General features: G+C 41.5%; 1 protein-coding gene across 13 annotated transcripts in view; it reads right to left on the bottom strand.

The window, feature by feature from the left end:
* Nucleotides 1–23,354, bottom strand: part of WDPCP (WD repeat containing planar cell polarity effector) — a 195,272-nt gene that overhangs the window by 123,466 nt on the left and 48,452 nt on the right. For 12 of the 13 annotated variants that reach the window (XM_083606502.1, XM_083606498.1, XM_083606499.1 and 9 more), the window contains exons 2-6: nt 13,193–13,275; nt 10,943–10,987; nt 10,043–10,093; nt 4,802–4,872; nt 4,490–4,549 (exon numbers count right to left, since the gene is read on the bottom strand). In XM_083606502.1, the coding sequence (XP_083462628.1) occupies nt 4,490–4,549; nt 4,802–4,872; nt 10,043–10,093; nt 10,943–10,987; nt 13,193–13,253 (288 nt within the window). In that variant the 5' untranslated portion in view covers nt 13,254–13,275. Of the gene's footprint in view, nt 1–4,489; nt 4,550–4,801; nt 4,873–10,042; nt 10,094–10,942; nt 10,988–13,192; nt 13,276–18,908; nt 18,928–23,354 lie in introns of those variants that run through there. The other variant, XM_083606501.1, reaches the window with a different exon arrangement.

Below are 23,354 nucleotides of genomic sequence, written 5' to 3'. Positions count from 1 at the left end.
TTTCCAATGTGACGTAACTTCCTTATGCCAACAACCACTATGCGCAGCAGTGCCAGGGCCAGATCTGCATAGTGTAGTCATAATTCTAAGCGTTCCCAGGTGCAATGTAGAAAGCAAAGCAATACTAGCAGAAACATGACATAATATAGTAATACTGACAAGCTACAGTGTATTGGGCAATTCTGTTATCATTCATTCCAACGTGAAGCATCAATACCCCATATTATCCATGCTTGGTAGGTAACAAACATGCAGTGACAGCAGATATGCCATGATGATGTCATGGAACCCTGTCCATAATTCCTATAACAAATAAATCATGAGGGTAATTTCATGATAACGTCAACCTACAGACTCATTTTTCATTTCTTCTTTGAGGTTCTTAGCAAGCATTAAGAAACCGTGATTACATATTAACTGAAAAGTTTTTCACACGCAATATTTATTGTGACCAACATAACACCACAATGATGCAACATAAATGTACTGTCAAGTCTGTCATTTAAACCTCTTTTTAGGGCTGTCATATTTTCTTCCCTGAGAATTTTATAATTATTTGAGGAGTAATCCTATGCACAAGAAACTTGAGTAAGCAAGTTAAGCTAGAGTAAAGTTATAACAGATCCAAACTCCATTCATCAGCAGGGCTGCTGCTGCTGCTGCTGAAGCCTGGCAGAGGGAAAACAAGTCTTTCAGCACTGTATCCTAGGTTGCCAGATCATGCAACTTAGTTGAACAAGCTTAAGATTCATCCCAAGCCCCACAGTCTGGTTTTGCTTCTGCTACATCCTCAGAGCCTCCCTTTTGGCTGAGTCCCAGCTGTGCTGTGATGAGCAAGTTACACCATTGAATCTTCAGCTGAGTCAGGGTTGGGGAATTAAAGCTAACAGAGCTCCATTGCATCTAAGTTGCTGATCCCAGTGGATCCTGTCATAGGGTTATCTATAATCCCCAGAAGAGCCCCCCCAATTCTTGTTAGAGGCTCCCATTGTCCACTAAATGATGCTTACAACCACAAGCTCCAGAGCTTCACTCCGACTGCACTTCAATCCGCCTGCAAACCAAACATATCCTGCAACAATCTTCAAATAACATTTTTAAACCAACAACAGAAGAATAGTGCCATTCCCATGACAGTGAGCCTGTTGGATATGAAGCTTGAACCCAGAGGCAACTGAGAAGGTTCATGTACACAATGCGAATAATTCCATACACATGTGGCAGCAGGATGTCACATCAGAAACCTCTGTCAGGCCACTCACTTGCATGCATGCAATTTCTTGTTGCCTAAAGGTTACCAGAAGAGTGCTTAAATATAAAGCTGCACTGTACACCATCAAAGCTTCACTCCGACTGCACATCAAACCAGTCAAAGGCAACTATGGGGTGTGGTGCTCATCTCGCTTCAGACCAAGGGAGCAGGTGTTTGTCCGCAGACAGCTTTCCAGGTCATGTGGCCAGCAGCACTAAACTGCTTCTGGCACAATGGGACATCGTGACGGAAACCAGAGCGCACGGAAACACCTTTTACTTTCCCGCTGCAGCGGTACCTATTTATCTACTTGCACTGGCATGCTTTCCAACTGCTAGGTTGGCAGAACTTGGGACAGAGCAACGGGAGCTCACCCCACCGTACAGATTTGAACTGATGACTTTCTGATCAGCAAGCCCTAGGCTCGGTGGTTTATACCACAGTGCCACCCACATGCACAAATAGTAATAGAACAACTGTAGGCAATTCAAGCAGGTTTGTGAGGTTTTCATTCACTCCCTTCCACTCATATTCCTTTATGGTAACATTAGCCTTCTATATTGGTTTTATGTGTTACTGTTTCAGAAATTGGATGCAGATGTATTTGATCCGACCATCTAATTGTAATTAACTGTCTGTTGCCTCCTGAACAACTAAGACCTCCTCAAAATGCAATGAAGGGGAATGGGTCATGGGAACACTTGATAGGTAGTATTAAAAACTACTTTGATGGTAAGCTAAAACGCAAGGGCAGCATAAGCATTATGCAAGCATTGGACACTTCTTAAATATAATATCTGCAGAATTGTCTTAATTTTAGCATTGTTCTTGTATGCTGCTAAATAGATTTCAAAACCAAAATATCACCTGTTCATACTTATCATAATACTCATCTTTCAAGCTATGCACAAGTAAATGTGCATAGCAGCAAATCAGAGTTCAGTTCTACTAACAGAAACTTGTAAAATAAATAAAAAATGTGTTGCATTCTTTATAGACACATGCAAGTCAAAATCACTGTTAGTGTAATGGTTTTATCTCATTACACTCATCTCCCTCTCACAAGGAACATACATACTTAAAACAACACACAATAAATATTTCTGTGGGTAAGTAGATCCAACTATTTGCAATCTTAAAGAAGGAAAGGGTGTGATCCATGCTTGGCTTTTGGGCCCAGGAAGGTGTGGAAGGCTTAAAATATTGGGAGAGGAAACACACATCTCCCTCTCAGGTGCAAAACAGCTTCAACCCACCCTTATATCAAAATGTGGACAGGCTGTTCCCTGTACCTCCACTGTTCCCTGTACTTCCCCCTAACTCCCTCTGAAGCTTTTTATATCCTCCTTGTCTCCCCACCCTTCACTCTGCCTAAGACACAGCAGCCAGCCTTCTTCCATGCCTTCAGGATAGCGCCTCACCCTTTTTCCTTCCCAGGTGGAGTTTGTGGGCAATATCCAATCAGGGCCACCTCAGGATGTTTTGCTGCTGGAGGCAAAACAGAAAATGGCACAAACACACACCTGCTGCCAGGTCCTCCTGCCTTATCCTCTGATGCCCCCCCCCACCGGCTCTTCCAATGCCCTTCCACCTTCTTCTCATCGGGGGCATCGGAAGAGCAGGCGGTGGGGGGAATCAGATAATAAGGCCGGCAACAAGTGCAGAAGGAAGTGGGCAGCGCACATCTCGGGGCCTGGCTATGCTGCCCCTCCCAACTGCCATCCTGAGATGACTGCATCCTCCAGTCTCATGGGAGGGCAGGTCCTAGTCCAAATGTCACCAGCTTGTTGGTGCCTGGTAGTGTGGATCAGGGCCTACTTAAAGGGCTAGATGCCAGCAAAGGATCAGCAAGTCCTGACCTTTGCTGTCACAGACTACCAGGTTGCTTCTATCTGCATGACACTCTCAAACAGTTCTAAAAGGCTAGCAAGGCAGGCTTTCCCTTTGCCAGAAGTCATGCTAAATCAATCCTCAGTAAGGCTTGCTCCCCTATATGTTTAATGATTGTGGTTAAATAATAGTTTTTACCAATTCTCCTGGTACAGAAGTCCAATGTACTGTAATTTACTGATCTCGTGAATCATTTCTTATTATTTAAAAAGGACTACGTTCCAGTCCTCTTGTAAGGAGGCCAAGTAGAGGTGAAATTAATTTTTCAGATTTGAATTTAAGAGGGATATATTACCTGGATTCAGTGTCACCTCTGATTTGTCATCCTACACATGTACCACTGATTACCCTCAAGTAAGTGGACATAGGATTACAACATTGGTTTTGTATATGCTTATTCAGAAGTATGCCTCATTGTGTTCAATGGTACTCAGGTACCTGGGATTGTAGCTTAAACAGTATTATTATTAACCATCACCATCTTACTTTTGACTCTGAATTTTTCAGTAAAAGTAATTGGGTTACAAGGGAATGCTAAATATATTATTAGAGTTGAACAGATTTTAACTTTGGAAAGTACAGTTACAATTACAAGAGAATTCAATTCATTTTAATGGGGCTTGGATAAATGACACTGGTTGAGGGCTAGACTGTATATTAGTAATACTGTTCAAAATTCAACACTCTCTGTTAAGCAGTGGTAAGCTTAAGGAGATATCTGTTAAAGATCAGGGATAAAAAGCTAGGAATAGCTTTTAATGAGTTAAATACATTAAACATATTTCAAGGAAAAGCTGTTGATTAGAATGCTGAATCACACACTCTAGGTTTTCAACCTGTTCCCACTTCCCATGTTGCTAACAAGGATGTGAGCAGATGCTTTCTTTATATATTGTATGGATATTTATGTAGATAGGAATAGACACATGCCACTACGGCCTCTGAGCAGATTACGTCATTTGGTATCTAATCTAAACTAGTTGGTTATTGTACAGCTCCTGTCACTGTGCTGTACATCTTGAATTAAGTACTTTTACAGACAAATGTGTCATGCACAACATTTAATGAATTTCTCTTTAACTACACTCCTGACTCAGCATAGGTCCAGTTAAAAGTTGCTTAATATATTGAACAATTAATTTTAAATGAGAACACAGCACATCATACATTTTACCTGACTGCATCCCTTTTTGAATATAGCCATTTTCATCAAGAAGAATTTTAGCTGGGTCTTAAACTGTTTTTTTAAGCAAACAGAACCAGTTAACTTTGTACCTCTACATAATCACTTAACAATTGTTCAATTCTGTTGACAGAACATTGCAAGAGCATGTCAAAATATTTTACCTGACAGACGTATTTGCTCTTCCATTTGCTCAGTACACACCGACTGTTTTGCATCAGTTCCTGGAGGACAACCAAAAATAGACAGTGTATAGATGGCTGTACGCATTTCACTTGTAGATAAAGTGCTTCTGATTTTCAAGGAGGAGAGATTGCCTGACATGCTAAACAAAGATGCAACTGTTTTGGATAACCCACCAGACAAAAGAGCACTTATCTCCAGAAGGGATGATCTTTTATGAAAATTAAAGCTGTTGAAAGAGATCTGAAAAACTGGATTAATTGTTATTATGCTTGAAACTTTCTGAAAGGTACCTCTAGCTCCTTAAGTGTGTCTCGCAGCTTTTCCGGACGTTTGTTCTTAAGTGTCCAAGGATAATCTCGAGCTAGCAAATAAAAAGTATGTATAAGATATTATCTACATATCCAAATATGTAAAATGCTGGATTTTACGTCATATTTTATTATTAAATACTGAATATTTTCTACCTTACAATAAATGTGTTTATAATTCTGACACAGGTTCCACAGACAAAATTTTATTAAATCAATCTGAATCACTCTGGTAGAGGTTCTGTCTTTTCCCAAAGGGAACACACATTTAAATAGCTATAAGCAGGTTCAATATCAAGTTAAGTGATATTATCAATAACTCCTTTCAAAATAGAGCAACCAAAATATTTTAAGATCATATGGTACCAAATGCCCTGTCGTATCATCGATCAAACTGTTATCTCCTCCTGTATAATGAAACCAGCATGCTTAGATTGGCACTTCTGACAAATGCCTTCAGTAAAATTATGCAACTTAATCTGGAGGGAGTAAGAGACCACCAAAATTGTATTTAATGCCAACATTCAGATCAGCTGAAGTCAGACCCCAAAATACAATAGTCCAGACTTCATTCAACTTAAATGTCTTGTATTTAGCAACTCAGCTGGTGGCCATAAACAACCAGAAATTGGGGAGGAGTCATTGGTTTCAGCGCACTTTGGCACCAATGACATAGTAAAATATAGTCCTGCAGAACTGGAAGCCAAATTTGTATTGTAAGATAAGAGGTTGAAAGCCAGTATCTTGAACATAGATAGAATTTCAAAGAAAGCTGTTCTACATGCAGGGCCAGCTAGCTGTGGGGTCTCAATGCAAGAGCAAGGCAGTGGTGTCGTGAGGAGGGTTTGCATTTGTTTGGCATGGGGGAATGTTTTGGGACAAGGCGGACTTGCATTGGCCTTAACGTGAAAAGGGTGCAGAGAAAGCTGCAGCAGCTCAGGAACATCTGGTTCAAGATTAATCAGCCTTAAAGGATGGCAGTCATACTTTTCACCTTTTTTATGTGCAGAGACTGTCCAAATGGGGATGGAACAGGACTTAGGCAATGAAAGTAGTGGAACATAAGAGTCAAAGAGGCCAAAGAGCCATAAAGGAAAATGCACGTGTCAGAGGCATTTGGAGAGAGACCCATGTTTTCTGATTCAGACTCATTCTGAATCAGACCTGACACGGGCTAAAGCTCAATGTTGAACCTACCAAGTGGCAAAGGCGACGGCGAAGAGGGCCTTCTTCACCGCCTCTATTGCATCTGCAGAAAACAGCAGCAGGAGACTCTTTCAGGTGGTTCGCAATCTATAGGAACCACCTGCACCACCGGGGCCTGGTAGGGACCCCAAGATCTCCTGCAATGCTTTTGCAAAGTTTTTTGCAGATAAAGTCGCTCAGATTCAGAAGGAGGTAGACTCCACCGTGGGAGCAGGGCCAGGGCGGGAAATTGCTAGAGTCCTGTCTAGTCTTGTTACATGGGATCAATTCCAATCTGTTACCTCCGAGGATGTGGACAGGCTACTTGGACGAGTGAAATCGACCGCCTGTCTCCTTGATCCTTGCCCATCCTGGCTGATAAAAGCGAGCCGGGAAGGGCTGGGCGATGGGCTCTGCGGGGTGGTGAATGCTTCCCTCTGTGAGGGAGCCTTCCCTGACCCGCTGAAAGAGGTGGTCATTAAACTGCTTCTTAAAAAAAAAAACATCTTTAGACCTGGCCAATATGGCCAACTATCTCCCAGTCTCAAATCTACCATTCTTGGGCAAGGTGATTGAGCGGGTGGTTGCTGAACAACTCCAAGCATGCCTGGAGGATGTGGACCATTTGGATCCCTTCCAATCAGGATTCAGGCCTCACCATGGGACTGAAACTGCCTTGATTGCGCTGGTCAATTACCTCTGGCGGGCTAGGGACAAAGGTGAGAAAGTGAAGGTCCTGTGTGAATGCCTAGAGGCGGTTGGAGGATGGATGGCGGCTAACAGATTGGGGTTGAATCCTGACAAGACAGAAGTACTGTTTTTGGGGGACAGAGGGCAGGCGGATGTGGGGGATTCCCAGGTCCTCAATGGGGTAACTGTGCCCCTGAAGTACCAGGTGCGCAGTCTGGGAGTCATTTTGGACTCACAGCTGTCCATGGAGGCGCAGGTTAATTCTGTGTCCAGGGCGGCTGTCTACCAGCTCTACCTGGTACGCAGGCTGAGACCCTACCTGTCCACAGACTGTCTTGCCAGAGTGGTGCATGCTCTAGTTATCTCCCGCTTGGACTACTGCAATGCGCTCTGTGTGGGGCTACCTTTGAAGGTGACCCGGAAACTGCAATTAATCCAGAATGTGGCAGCTAGACTGGTGACTGGGAGTGGCCGCCGGGACCACATAACACCGGTCCTGAGAGATCTGCATTGGCTCCCAGTACGTTTCCAAGCACAATTCAAAGCATTGGTGCTGACCTTTAAAGCCCTAAACGGCCTCAGTCCTGTTTACCTGAAGGAGCGTCTCCACCCCCATCGTTCAGCCCGGACACTGAGATCTAGCACCGAGGGCCTTCTGGCGGTTCCCTCATTGTGAGAAGTTAGGTTACAGGGAACCAGACAGAGGGCCTTCCCACCCTGTGGAACACCCTCCCTTCAGACGTGAAGGAAATCAGCAGCTATCCTATCTTTAAAATACATCTGAAGGCAGCCCTGTTTAGGGAAGTTTTTAATATTTAATGCTGTATTGTTTTTAACACTTGATTGGGAGTCGCCCAGAGTGGCTGGGGAAACTCTGCCAGATGGGCGGGGTATAAATAATAAATTATTATTATTATTATTATTACATGTTAATGATAGAAGCCTTTGAGCCAAGATGGGCGAGCTGCATGGCTAAGATTTTAAAAGAAACATACAGACAATGTATTGAAAAGTGTTCAATTAGCAATAAGCACACCTTGGATTAATCTGATTGGCTACAATACTGCCTACAATGGAACCAGGGGGACATGGTTATTACTGGCTACGAACTCTATAATAGGGGTAGTAAGTGTGACGTTAACATATATGAGAGAGTGCTGGAGGGGAAATAGTTAAATAGGTTGCACAGACAGGACCCAGGGGCAGTGGCGTAGCGTGGGTTGTCAGCACCCGGGGCAAGGCAAGTAATTTGCGCCCCCTAACCCATGGATTTGCGCCCCCTAACCCGTGGATTTGCGCCCCCTAACCCATGGATTTGCCCTAACCCCAGATGTTGCGCCCGGTGCGGCCCGCCCCCCCTGCACCCCCCACGCTATGCCACTGCCCAGGGGGGTGGAGTCAGTGGGTCTATAAAACTAGTTCTGGGAGGAGTTCTGGGAGGAGTTCGTTGGGAGTTGTGGGTGGGTAGTTGGTTGGATTTCGTGGGTTGGCTGGTTGGGAAAGGCAGTTGGTAATAGACAGTTAGGGCAGTGGGTTCTTGAGTGTGGGGAGGTAGAAGAGATAGGGAGAGGAAAATAAGACTAAGAAAGTAAAGAGCAACAACGTTTGGAATGCTGTAAAAGTTTTGTTTGTGTCTGAAATAAAATACACTCTTCTTTATTAATTGAAAAGCTGACTGAGACTGACGTGATTTTACCAGGGAGGACCTGGTTGGTGGAAGTGGATTAGTGGTGTATGGGTCAATAGTCCGTGAGACGACCGGGGGCTCCGTACGAACGCCACAGTAAGGCACTGTGCAAACAAGTATATTTTCTTGGCCCTCCAGCAATCTACTGAATGCAGTAGTGTTGGTGGAATTGGCAGCAGAGACCTCTACAAGCAGAGGGCAGCAAACCACACAGTTTCATCCCTAGTGGGGAACCACAGCACAACCTCTAAAGTCCACAGAAAATCAGTAAGACCAGCAGAGTCCACCACTTCTGTCTTTGGGGGGAGTGCTGTGGAGGTGCTCAAATGAAGATTCCAGACCACTCACAGTCAGAAAGTAAGCTGATGACCCAGGAAAAGATTGCCAGAAAGAAGCAAGGACAGAAAAAGAGAAGGGACGAAAGTGTATGTATTGTGTGTTATGTTGAGTGCCTAGAGTATGTGTATTAAGTCTGCTGATAGTGTTCAACTGTGTGTGACTGTATGCACTTCTGACTGTGTTAAGGGTATAGTACTTTGCACTGCTGGTGTGTGCCTGCATAAGTGCTGCGCATGTCTGTGTGCCAGAGTAATAGATGACCACACCCACTTTTGATTTGGCCACACCCACTAGTGGCTGGCCATGAGACAATACTTTCCTTGGGCCAAAAAAATGCTTATCACCCCTGCTCTATAGCAATGGCTACCAAACTTCCCCCCCTATGGACCACTTGAAAATTGCTGAGGGTCTTGGTGGACCACTTAACGTAAGGAATTTAGCATCATACTAAGGTGGTCATTTCATCAGGACAAGCATTTTAGCTTGCTAGATGAAACAATTCACCCTCTCCTCCACTCTCTGCTTGCTGTTCCAGGGGTTATTCCAACTCCCTAGGGCCAATTTTGGGGGGCACACAGAAGGAATGGTGAACTGAAAGCAGTATTGCACTATAATGTGAAGTAAAACCATGGCTAAAAGTTAGTTAGTTGATTTATATACCGCCTTTCATAGCGGTACTTGGAGCAAAACTGCAGCCACTTCACTCCTCCACTGGTCCTGCTGCTGCAGTGCTACCAAGAGTTAGGCCATGGTTTGCCTTAGGGTTACGTGTGGATCCAGGATCAGGATTTATTTTCTCTAAACTATGAGCATCAAGTCAGGAGCAAGCATTGGCTACAGCTTGTGGTTTGTCTGGAGTGAGACAAACCACAAGCCCAGTTTCTGCTGTCTCCTCATTCTGCCCTGCTTGCATCCACTTTTACTAGAAGGAGATGAAGAGTAGAATAGATCAACACTGTATATAATTAACAACAAGAATAATTTGTGTGTGTTCCACCTTTGTTTCAAGATTTTGTTTTATGACAAAGTGAGTTTCCCAGACACATATTGGTAAAAACAGCAAAAAGGGCTGCTGCCATGGGCTACGTTTAGACATCAAAGCATATAAACTGAAAAGTAATTAACACAGTCTAAACTATGAGAGTTTCACAGTTGTGCATTTTGTACTCACACATTTTTTGTGATTGTATTTTGTACAATTTTAACTTTTTAAACTGTTTTCAGTTTTGTATTGGGCAGGTTATAAATTCAAATAAATTAAAACATAATATTTTAACTCTTTTTTTTTTTACAGTAATAAGGAAACTGAAAATAGGTCTTACATTCTGCTAACTGTTGTTTCTCATATAAGCAGCCAAAGTTCACTTGTGGTTCTAAAAGAAGGAGAAAAAGAACAAAGTTCCAACAACCTTATCATTTATTGTCAGCAAAATGCTAATTATTACACATTTAGGAAAAGTACAGAGATCTGAAAGGTGGGGGAGTTCTAAAGTTCTCATTTCCTCGACAGATGTCTTAAGTTTGAAGTGAAATAGACTTGAGCAATCCCAGCAGGTGGGTCAATATTATAAAGGATTGAATGTAATCAGATAGTGAAGTGAACTACAACTGAATCCAAATGAGAAGCTGAGTCAGGCTGCCACCAGAACTCTAGAAGGAGCATGTGATGCCCCTACAAGCCACCACTTTAACCTGGACTCAAACATGAAGTAACTGCACCTTTTGGCCCATCATGAATCTTCTGGGATTAAAAGGATTAATCAGATAAAGAAAATTGATCATTCACTCTGAAATGTCTATTTCAAAATATCAGGTGAGGAGGATCCAGGAGGCCAAGACCAATGCACTCCTATGAATTTACAATGCCCTCTGCTGGAACTCCAATAAATAAAAACTAACTAGCATGCCCAGCATCAAATATTGCATTATATTTAAAACCTGATTTTATAAAATGAGGTTATGACTTTTGACATATATGTTGTCTTTGTTGATTCATTGCTTTAAACTAATTGCTTTAAAATAATTTGAACCAATGGTTTAACTAATTTAACTGCAGAGAATTTCAGGTTCCACAACATAATTCATAAAAAATTCCTATACAGTACTTTCAAAATTCAGAAAGGTTAAATATATATTTGTGTGTTTGTGTTTCAGTTTTGAGAGCTTGAAAAAAAAATCAAGTGAGGAGTGTATACAATTTTTTCATGAGGTTTACACCTTACCTGCTTCCTTTTTGTCATAGTAATGATAGATTCCAATGTCTTGGTCTACATAAATAAGGACATAAAAAACGGAATTATAATTCTGGCACTTGAAATTAGACATGTTTCTTAGGAGGGTGGGCACTATCTTATAAACAGATCTGAGAACCCATGCATGCAGTCGTACAAATACTTCCAGAAACACCCACTGAAAATACTTCAAAATGATTTCGGGCCAGCACCACTTAAAGACCTTAATGGGAAACTGTCTAAAATAGATGGGTTTTGAGACTCCATCTGAAAGCCTTCCTATTGATTTACATATGGTTCTACAATTAGAAGGGAGTTCTAAAACCCAGGGAGTGGGGGAATAACTGAAAATAACTTTGATGCACTAGAAGGTACAGGAAGCAGGACCGTTCCATTGACACTCCTTGAGGACCAGCTCTATTGGCCCTTCCATCACTCAACTGTCACCTGGCAGCAGACATTCCATCAGGCTGCAGCAGAGAGGAAGAGAGGAAGGCAGCTGGGCCATTCCATCAGCTCTGCTGAGAAGCCAGCTACATCTGGTGCCTCTTCTCCTTGAGCTGCTTCTAGCCCAGCTGGTTGTTACACGCGATTTTTTTAACTTTCAGAATCAGTGGCTGAATTTGCTTTTTCTCTGTTTACTTACCAATAGCTTTTTTCTTTTTCTCTTTTATATTTTAGATTGGCAGTCTTTGGGCAATGGCTGTCCTTGTTCTTATTGATTTTATGTAAGCCACTATAGGAGACCTTCCAGGTGGAAAGGAATACAGAATGCTTTACATAAATAGACAGATAGAGCCCACTAGGCTAGTTGATCTTACAAGCAAGCCTACAAATAGGGCCTACAAAGATGAACTTAAAGCTTGGGCAATTCATACTGGTGCCTAGGAAATTTTTCAGATGAACTAGCCCCAAACCGGGGCAGGTAAAAGGAACTTCTGATTCTTGAGCTGGATGCAATCCACCGGGCTTCAGTCCATGGCCACTCTATTTCCCCCACCCACATAGCTTCACCTCCCAAGTGGGGTGTTGGAAGAGTGGAAGAATGGATTGTTTCCTTTCTCCCCTGGCATTTCTGTGTTGCACACTAAGAAATACAGTCTTTCTCAGCATCCAGCATAAAAGGCACGTGAACTGCCAATGAATGAATAGACCACTCTGATTCTCCACCAGAAGCTTGCTATAGTTATGTCCTGAGAGCTGAGAAAGAGAAGCCTCTCTCTAGCTCCAAACTGGAACCACAGGCAGAAAGAGACTGCACTGAGCAGTGGGGAAGAAGAGACACGGCTGATAAGCAGAACTATTAAAAAAACCCTATTCTTCCCCACTGCTCAGCTTTCAGTCAGCAAGCAGTGAGTAATAGGCGGGGCGGGGTGAGGTGGGGGGGGTCACACAAAATAGGTTTAAAAACTTTTATAAAATTCAGTTTTATGTGGACTTTGATGACATACAGATTGGTATGCCAGAGGCAACCTAAGATGGTAAAGGTACTCCTGGATACCAACACTACCTGCGCCTTCTGAATTTAAGGAAAGCAAGATGCAAACTTGGTCTTTTGGGGGAGTCCTCCATCCAAGATCAGTTGCACACTTCCATCCAATTCAGCAGGTTTTGCTACCCACAGTACCTCTGTTGTATATGGATTTAACTTCAGCTTCACTCTCATGTACCTCAAAACAACCTCCAGTTTAGGAGGTTCCTTAGCCTTCTTGAGATTTTAAGATGGAAAGGACACATACAAACTGCTTGTCACCCTTACAATGGTGGCACTGTAGTCCAAAACCCCCAAATGATTTCACATCAGCTGTTTCATTTAAGGTAACCTAGAAGGATAGCATAGTTTGATGATACTGAAAACTGCTGAGACATCCAGAAGAATCCATAGGATTGGCACCTTTGCAAGGCTCTTTCACCAGTTACTAGATGGGTGACAACTTCACATGTTGTAAAACACAGAGAGGTTCTCTATTTTGAAACAATAAGGAAATTATTTTACAGAGACAGGTATAGAAATTATTATACAGAGACATTGTTCTTTCGAATTATCTTTTTTATCCTGAAAGTTGCTCTGAAATCAGTACAGTTAGTGGTTTTTGTTTATACATGAGAGGAGTTGTGACAGTGGATGGAGAGCAAAGGGCAGGCTTCTGTATTATGTATGTTCTGAAAAACATGAACAAAATACTACATGTTAATTTCTGAATATTGCTAAAGCTGGCAAAACGGTAACATCTGCTTTACCTTGAACATGCAAGGTGCTCTTCAAAGACCATAGGTGCATTTCAGAGAGAAAGACAGTCATCTGAAGCAGCTGACAGTTAATTCTAGAAGAAGAAGAAGAAGAAGAAATTGAATTTGATTGTCCATTAAGCTGAAAAAAGAACACTTATAAAAACTAAGAGCAGCAAGTATCCCAATTTTTAATTCACAACCAAAAGCAACTAGTAGGGAATTCATAGACTATGTTTATGCCTACTTTCCAAATGTTATTCCTCCGATAGCAAGGTCTGTTAGCCCCAAATGCTTGCACACAACGTGAGTATACCAGCATGTTCAGATACTACCAAAAGAGGAGCAAAAAATGTATCTGCATAAAAGCTTAGCAGTTTACTTTTCAAGGAGGTAATCAGTTTTGATGGTAAGAGGAAAAAAGAGCAAAGGAATAGCAAATTGCTGTTTTTAAAAGACACCAGAAGAGTAATGAAGGGAGCCTAGACAGAAAGAACAGGTAAGTAGATGCAAGGGAAGGAAGACGTATTATATTTAAACTTGAAGTTAAGTAAAATACAGGGGGGTGAGAAAGGGAGCCAGTGTAGAGAGCAGAAAAGGGAAGGAACACAGGCATAGGAACAAATGGAACAGAACAGTGAAATAATTCAAACAAGAACAAAGAGGTTTGGGGAAAAAGGGAAAAAGGCAAGTAATGTTTTAGTTGCCTCAAAAGAGAAAACAGGCAAATTGGTTGTTGTTACTTCCTGCCCTTCACCCAAAGGGTTCCAGGGCAGGTGCCGACAATTTAAAACATGTATTTTAAACAGCTGATATTACCAACGTGGACACAAGATTGCAAGCTTGTGCAGTAAATAAGTTAAATAGAAAGAAAAAGTGAGAGAAAGAAGAGAAGGAGAACAGAAACTTGGGTTTATTGGAATTCATTTAACAAATTAGAGGTAGAAAGAAAGAAAGAAAGAAAGAAAGAAAGAAAGAAAGAAAGAAAGAAAGAAAGAAAGACATCAAAAATCTTCTGTGTTCACACAGAGCTGAAGGGCAGCAGCATCCTAACTTCATATCCATATTTATGATCCTGCTCTGCTCTTCCTGTCTTCACTATACATTTATGCTTTCTCAAACATGCTAAATAGTGTCCTATTCATCAGTGAAGATGCAGTCCTCACGTCCTAAGTGGTTTTCTCTCTAAATGGGGCTCTGGAAGCAGCCCTGCCAGGAGAAGGTGGTTTGGGGAAGAACTGAACTTACTTTTGAACCACTGTGCTCAGTTAATGCTTTCCCTCTTAAATTCAAGTTGCTAGAATGACTCATTAAAAGGTAGGGAGTTGTTTGTTGCTCTGAAAATTCCTCAACTCAAAAGACAAGAATATATTCAAATTCTTTTTGTTTAAAACTATAGCATGCAAGCCAAAGATAACAATGTGGTGGCAAAGTGAGGGCTTTGTGAAGATTTTTAATGTGCGTCAGTATTATCCTTATAAATGTGCCTTTTGAACAGCAACACACTGATGGATATAAAACTAAAAATATTCTATATTGATTTGAAAGTCACACCGAAGTGCATATTGTCAAAAAGGCCTAACTATGGCTTGTATAATAATCGCTGAAAAGAAATACATTATCTGATAACCAAAGAATAGTGGCATGAAAATCACACACTGTAAACTTATTTCCATTTGCTGAGAAGTTGTTTCATGCTCCACTGAATTAATTCTTCACATTTTTAAGAAGTCTGGAAATAAGTCCTATCTTTTGCAATTATAAGTGGTCATGTTATAGCTACAGAGCTTTCAATTTTAAGACATTTACATGTGTAACAGTACCAAAATTATATCAGGTGGTTAGTCCTTTCTTCTGGGCAAACATGAGAAATAGAAAATGCTTTATTTAACTAAGGCTTCAATTTTCATGTACTGAATAGATTCCATGTCCTTAGGTCTTTAAGTAAAATATCAAATATCATGAGCTCTGCAATGAAATTGTTGGGAGACACCGTAGTCCAGCTTTTATAGACATCCACTCATGCAGTCACAACTTTTAAAAGCATTAATTTACCTCAACAATATTCAACCACTATTTTTATTAGACACTTATTAGACTACCTATCCAGGCCTTAAGGTTAAGTTGTTGAAAACAAGGGACAAGATATTTTTGATGTTGGCTTTCTTTGGGAGCTTGGTCAAATCCCCGCTTTGCCAGCCTCTAGACATGGAATCAAGACTTTTTTTATTCTACAGTGTTTCAAGACTGATACCTTGGGGGGTGTATGGTGTGTGTTAATGTAGAAAATCCCAGAGCAGTTCACAAATCTTACTCTCAAATACGTAACCAACTGAAACCATAAAAACATCTTCGACCTAAAAACTGAAGCAATTTAAAACAAACCCACAGACTTTTACAGTTACACAAAATCAGTCTAATTATACACACACTCAGGCAACTAAAATAACCCAATGAAAGGAAAGACATCCTCAATATCATAGAGTCATAGAGTTGGAAGGGACCCCAGGGTCATCTAGTCCAACCCCCTGAAATGTAGGAATCTCAGCTAAAGCATCCATGACAGATGGCCATCCAACTTCTGCTTAAAAACCTCCAAGGAAGGAGTGTCCACAACCTCCCAGGGCAGTCTGGTCCACTGTCGAACAGTTTTTACTGTCAGAAAGTTTTTCCTGATGTTAGTCAAAATCTCCTTTCTTGTACCTTGAAGCTATTAAGTCCTGTCCTCCAGGCCAGGAGAAAACAAGCTTGCTCTGTCTTCCACGTGACAGCCCTTGATATCTGAAGATGGCTATCATTTCTCCTCTCAGTCTCCTCTTTTCCAAACAATTCCCTCAACTGACCCTCATAAGGCTTGGTTTCCAGAACCTTGATCATCTTGGTTGCCCTCCTCTGTACACGTTCTAGCTTGCCAACATCTTTCTTCAGTTATGGTGTGCAGAACTGGACACAGTATTCCAGGGACTCAGCTATGCAAATAAAACGTTTTAAGTATGTTTTAAGTGTGATATACAATGTGATACTAAATGGCGATGGTGAGCCTTATGAAAAATTCAATGTAGTTTTAAAAACACTTCTTAAAAAAGCATTTTCAGAACTTTTTTTATATGTGTGTAGATTTTACCAAGATGTAGTCTGACCAAGGCAGAACAGAGTGGTACTATTACTTCCCTTGATTGGGACACTATACTTCTGCTGGTGCAGCCTAGAATAGCATCGGCTTTTTTTTTTGCTGTTGCATCAGATTGTTGACGCATGTTAAGCTTGGAGTCCATCCCTAGATCCTTTTCCCATGGGGGAGGGGTTATTGGGTTGTTCTTGATTTTATTTTGATTATGTATTTTGTGTTTTTATATTGTGAACCACCCTGAGACCTGCGGTCTCAAATAGTAAAAAGAATAGTAATAATACTATTAATGTACTGCTAGTAAGGCAGGTGTTCCCGTTCTTATATTTATGCATCTGGTCCTTCCCGCCTAAGTGTAGAACTTGACATTTGTCTATATTTAAATTCATTTTATTAGCTTGGACTCAGTTCTCTAATTTATTAAGGTCATTTTTAATTCTGATTCTGTCTTCTGTGGCATTAGCTACCCCTCCCAGTTTGGTATCATCTGCACACTTCATGAGCATCCCCTCAATTCCGTCATCCAAGTCAGACATTGAACAACAAGGGGCCCAAGACAGAACCCTGCGGCGCCCCACTTGTCACTTTTCCCCAGGATGTTGAGGAATCATTAATGAGTACTCTTTGAGTTCAGTCAGTCAACCAGCTACAAATCCATCCAACAGTTCCCTCGTTCAACCCACATTTTACGAGCTTCCTCATGAGAATATCATGGGGGACTTGGTGAAAATCAAGATACACTATGTCTACTGCATTCCCCTAATCCACTGAACTTGTATCTCCATCAAAAAAAGAAATCAGATTGGTCTGGTATGACTTATTTTTGAGAAACCCATGCTGGGTCTTAGGAATCACAGCGTCCTTTTCTAAGTAATCACAGACCAACTGTTGAATTATCTGTTCAATATCAAAGTATTGCCATTATGCAGATACTAAATCCACTACCTCCCAGCCCCACACAGAATAAAAGTAAAACACACATGCAGCACTCAAAGAAATCATAGGAACAACAATGTTGTGATGCTATTCCCCTTTCTTTCCACACACCCAGCCTGCAACTCACCCAGGCTCATAATTTCCTCATAGTAAGTGCTTCATAGCCAGAAACATTACCTAAATTCCAGCTACTAGAAATCCAGAACTATCACCCTGACAACAGTTCCTTCCAGCTCTCAACTGAGAGGCTTCTTCTTGAAATAAAAGGTGGCATATAAATTATTTTTAAAAATAATAGTATTACTTCTGCACATACACACATGGCTAATTGATGTTTCAGCAGCTGCCCTTTTGCTCTACTGGTCCTCTCACTCGACAGGTACTTTCTGAAAGAGCTGAGGTGGCCAGCAACCTCTGGCGGCAGAGGAGCTAGATGTTCTCAAGTTATCCTTTCTGCTCTGGTAATCTTTGTGCCCCTCACACTGCTGCCACCAAAGTCCTCAAGGTGAGCTTGTGGCAGAGACTCCATCCCTAAAAACAGCACCTGGTACAGGTGAGAACCAGAGAGAGATATCCTGCCCCAAAGGGATGCAAATTACTGGATGTGAAAGAAAGATGTATTTGTGACAAAGGAACAGCCATGCTGATTGCAATCTTTCTATTAAAAAAATTATACACACAAACTATATATATATCTTAGCAAAAACTATACAAAACCATGATGTATTGCTATAAATAGCTTTGCCATTGTGCATCACTATTTTGATGGTGGGGGGCAGCAGGATAAATAAATTTTCCCTGGATCTCAACAATGTAAATTATTTTAAATAGAATGATAATAAAGTGGATACTGTGGATCTACATGGAAGAGTCCAGTTCCATGAGAGCTAGCGGCTCATGGTGAAACCAGAAATGTCATGAAGCAGGGAGCAAACAGGAACAGGACCTTAGACAGCTCCAAGAAGCCCTGCGAAGGAAGGTACATGAGATGATAATGGAGCCAACTGAAGCCTCGCGCAGGCTGATCTGAAGTGTGGTAGGCTCTGCTTCTCTAAAGAAACTGGGTGGCTAGTTAAAGGTATCTCATGTTATTTTGTAGCCTTTGAATTCTGTGAGGCACAGCAGAGGACTCGTCCTCTGTCAGAGGATGGTGGCGGTGTTTATTTGTTATTTGTTTTTATATTTATATCCTGCTGAAGCGGAGCAACCACTTAATACCACCAATTAATAATGTGGCAGATCCACTCCCACTATCTGCCCTCTATTAAATATAGAGCACCCACCTCACTGTGCACCAATTACACGAATTTCTACCATTTACCACAGGCTATTGTTGGGGGGCTTGTGTGAGGGAAAACTTAGTGATTAGAGCAGGCATGGGCAAACTCAGCCCTCCAGATGTTTTTGGCCTACAACTCCCATGATCCCTAGCTAACAGGACCAGTGGTCGGGGATGATGGAAACTGTCGTCTCAAAACATCTGGAGGGCTAAGTTTGAGGAAGCCTGGATTAGAGTCTCAGGCAGGAGTTGATTAAACAAACAAGAAAAGTTTTATTAAACTAAAGAAGTTTATGAAACAAAATGGGTCAGGAAATGCATTCGTTCAGGTAGAAGTTAACTTGTTTACTTTAACTAACTCTAAGATGTCTCAGGCTTAAACATACCACTATAGGCAAAGCTCTTCTTAAACTTCAGTTACTAAAAATCACTTGTTACACTTCAGGTGATAGATGTTCAGGTTTCTAGAACAGATAGGAAAATGCTCAACTCAGTTTCTATTACTTAGATATTACAGTTAAACACTTTCAACACCATACAGTTTCCTTCACAGCTTAATAGTTTGGTTCATGAGCGAGGGGCACATCTCCTCAGTTGCCCACTCTTAACCATCCCAACCCTGAGCTCTTCTAGATGGTATAACAGACCCAGGGGGTCACCTCACTCCTTGTTGTTGGGTTGGGAGTCTTCTGTACCTAGAAAAACTCTCCCCTCCTGGCTATACCAAGACCCAGGTAGCCTGAATTCCCACAGGATCTACCTCCCAGAATACTCCTGTCTGTTTACCTTTCCCAGACCCTCAACACGGTCTTAATGCCTAAGCTATGAGGCTCCTTCCTCTAGCTATGGATAGTCTAATCAGTGTGTATGTTTAACTTAACTCAGAACCAGTTCTCCCTAGCTCACTCCCTATCTCCCAACCTGAAACCTGTCTAACATCTCAAATCAAATATTATCCCTCTGCTCAAATCCAGCCCTACCTAACTCTCTCCCTCAGAAACTGCTCCTTTTATTCTTCAGCACTCTGGTGGAGTTTCAGAGGAACTGCATCACGAGACTCTATTCTGGCTCTGCTGTCCATCACACCTGCCCTCCCTCCCAAAGGAGCACAGTGCAGCTGGAGGCTTGTATCTTCCAGCCAGTTGTCCTGTGAATAAGGTACTGGTAGTTCTCCCCCAAGGATGTAGATTGAACCTCATCATCAACAAGAGTTCTCCTTCGTGCACTGCAAGATCCCTAAGTTGTGGGTTGTGATAGGAAGGATCTAACTCTCCCTTTCCCACATTCCAAAGATCACTTTCAATTGACACAATAGTTGGAGATCCATGCTGTTCCAGTGATGACATCGATATTTTTCCCAGGTGTAGTTTTGCCCAGAATATGCTTCCATAAGCAGAAGGGGAAAGACAATAGTTTGCTTATTTCTCCTCCCCCAGCAGTCTCTTGTATCCCCAAAAATCTGTCTGGCAGGGCTGGGGAACCCCCTGTAACAGGGGCAGTGTTGGGAGCTAGAGGAAGTTTCAGTGAAAACCGCATCTTCTTTGCTTCCAGCAGAACTCCCCACTACAGTGGAACCCATTCTGCAATAGAAGAAAACCTTCCATTGCTGGAAGGATCCAAAAAATTGCATTTTAAATGTTGGGAAATGCAATACATCCAGAAGAGATGTTCTAAATATTACCTTGAAACACTTTCATCCTGATAATAAAATTAATTGTGGTGCAGCAATAAAACTGCTAGCACATTTGCAAAAACCAAGCAGGCTCCAGTATGGTTTCAAACTGGATGGAGGATCACATGTTGAGATTCCTGCACTGTAGTGGGTTGGACTAGATGACCCTTGGTGTCCCTTTCAACTCTATGATTCTAACTGTATGTTCATTCTGCTAGAAGTCCATAGTGTAGAAAATCTCCAAGTAAGGTAAAGGTAAAGGACTCCTGGATAGTTAAGTCCAGTCAAAGGTGACTAAGGGGTAGGGCACTCATCTCGCTTCAGGCCGAGGGAGTTGGTGTTTGCCCACAGACAGTTTTCCAGGTCTTGTGGCCAGCATGACTAAACCGCTTCTGGAACAATGGGACACCATGATGAGTGCCAGAGCTCACTGAAACGCCAATTAACCTTCCCGCCATAGCAGTACCTATTTATCTACTTGCGCTGGTATGCTTTTGAACTGCTAGGCTAGCAGAAGCTGGGACTCAAAGTACCATTAATTGTGTTAGCTCTCAAAGTCTAATACCAGTCTTCTGAAAAAGAAAAAGAATTCCCCTCCCCACCCAAATTACTCACTGCTGCTAGTGAACTTTATCAATCATTTTCAAACCACCCAAAAAAGCTACAAGCTAGTAAAGTTCCATTACTCAGACGTTACAATGTGTGAACATATATACTGTACAAGATGTCACAAGCAATCTGTGACAGACAGTATGAGAATCAGCCCAAATTCTGTCTATCAAACCCAAGAAGTGTTCAGGTGATTTGACAGAAGAACCGGCAATGCAAGTGGGATTTTGCTTCCCGCTTTCCAGGCTTCAGCGTAATCCTGCAAACACTTGCTTCAGACGTTACACATCTTTCTCAAAAAACTTGCTTAAGCAACCTAGCACCAAGTCACTTAACGTGGGATCAAGGACAAGTGGAGTAGCCTCACTACTGAGCAGCCATGCCAAGATCACAGCTGGCTGCAGTGACAGAGTCTTCACTTTTATACAGATGGCTGCACTATTCATGCACACCCTAGAGCGGGGTCCCGAATCTCTAGCCAGTGGGCCTCATTAAGCCTGATAGGTCTTCCCCTGGGTTCCATCAGGCCATTTTGACCAAGCTCACCTCCTGCTACACCTGACTTCAGGTACAACATCTAGTATTGGGCAGCTAAAGGGGGGGCTTGGACGAAAGGGGCTTTGGGGACACCAATGATCCTGTCTGCAACTCTTCCCAAAAACCGCATGGGCAAAAAATGATGGCCCTGGCCCTCAGAGATGTATGGAAATAAGATTCTGGCCTGCCAACTGGCTCTCACCCTCCACTTGGGGCATGGCTACTTGGTGGATCCCCATTCCTGCATTGAATAACATGAAGCGGGCTTATATCTCCCTGATTTGTCTACTACAGTGGTACCTCAGGTTAAGAACTTAATTCGTTCTGGAGGTCTGTTCTTAACCTGAAGTTGTTCTTAACCTGAAGCACCACTTTAGCCAATGGGGCCTTCCGCTGCTGCTGTGCCGCCAAAGCACGATTTCTGTTCTCATCCTGAGGTAAAGTCCTTAACCCGAGGTAATATTTCTGGGTTAGCGGAGTTTGTAACCTGAAGCGTCTGTAACCTGAAGCATCTGTAACCCAAGGTACCACTGGATTGAACAAGGTATTGTTTCCTATCTCTATCACTGATAAAAGCTATGACTTTCAAAACAGCTTAACTGAAGTAAGTGGTAATAAGATTAAACAGAGCAACAGAATAACTTAAGGCAATGCTATTTGTTAAAGAGGATACATATAGTTTATATATCAATTTTACCTGCGACAACCCTGATGAAGGGCTGGCACTCAGTGTTCAACTGATGCTGGAAGTTAGCTTACAAACCTTAGAAATATTTATCAAAAAGGATATGCAAAGTGATCAAAGTACAAATTGTTAGATTCTGAAGAGGATTAAAAGTTTTACATTCATATTTTACTAGAGAATTATTTATTATTTATTTAACTTATTAGTCATTTAGTCTAAGCAACTTACAAAAGATTAAAGCCAAATGCAAAGTATAAAAATAAACAGAAAACATTACAATAAAAACATCACAAAAACCGTAAGGCCTGTGTCGCTTATTTGATAGCAGATGAGTGATCCAAACTAAAGATATCTCTTGACACTTGACACAGGATAACTATAGGAATCTGAACTGCCAACTCTTTTAAGAACACTATTTCAATAAGTTATAAATTGAAGTGTTGAGAATCATACAGTTTTAAGACGTTATTTACTACAGAAAAGATAAAACTATTTTAAATATGAATGAGAATTAATTAAAGAGAAACCATTTCTAAAAATTCACAAAAATTGTAAGAATAATCCACTTAAATTAAACACTACGTTTCTATTTCTGCCTTTCTGTTCTTTTCTGATCTTCAAACAGAACTGCATTAGGAAAAACACTTTATTTTCAGATATGCCCACCTCCATTGAAGGAAAGAAAAGAACCATCAGCGTTTACATTCTAATAATTCAAGATTGCTCCACTACTTGTTTAGGTTTATTGTGTGTCCTTGTACAGATAGGGAGGACAAAATGACTTTGAAGAAACATATGCACTTGTTCAAACATTTCAGTAATCACATTTAAAATAATTAAGTACCAAAAATAAAGCATTTGCATAAGTGTAAATGTTGTAATTTTAATACATTAATTTTAATATGCACCTTTTCTTAGCAGCTCAAGACAGACTCCTTCCATCTGAACATGAAAACATGAATATGAAAACATTCCTAGTCTACACAAATATTTGGCTCTGATCATTGCTCACTAAGCACATATATGATTGCAGGGATTTGTGTGTTTACAGCCCACATGTGAAGGCTCATTTCGAAGTGATGGAGTCCACATGTGCCGGCCTGACCATGTGGAAAGTCTCCAGGAGTTTGGAATACTTCCGAGGCAAGAGACTTATAACATGATGCAACTTATAACACGTGAAATGGGTTAAACGGCCTAGCTTTTTCTATACAGAGAGATGTAGAAGCCAGCTCCTCCATATTAGTGATACTTTGGTATGAAGAAAGAGCATAATTTTATAATGCCACTCATCAATATATTAACCTTTGGGGAGGGCTGTTCCTACAA

This window comes from Podarcis filfolensis (genome assembly GCF_964270895.1).
Source record: "Podarcis filfolensis genome assembly, chromosome: 3".
NCBI lineage: Eukaryota > Metazoa > Chordata > Lepidosauria > Squamata > Lacertidae > Podarcis > Podarcis filfolensis.
The sequence above is the reverse complement of the archived record's forward strand: the minus strand, read 5'-3'. Positions and strand labels throughout refer to the sequence as shown.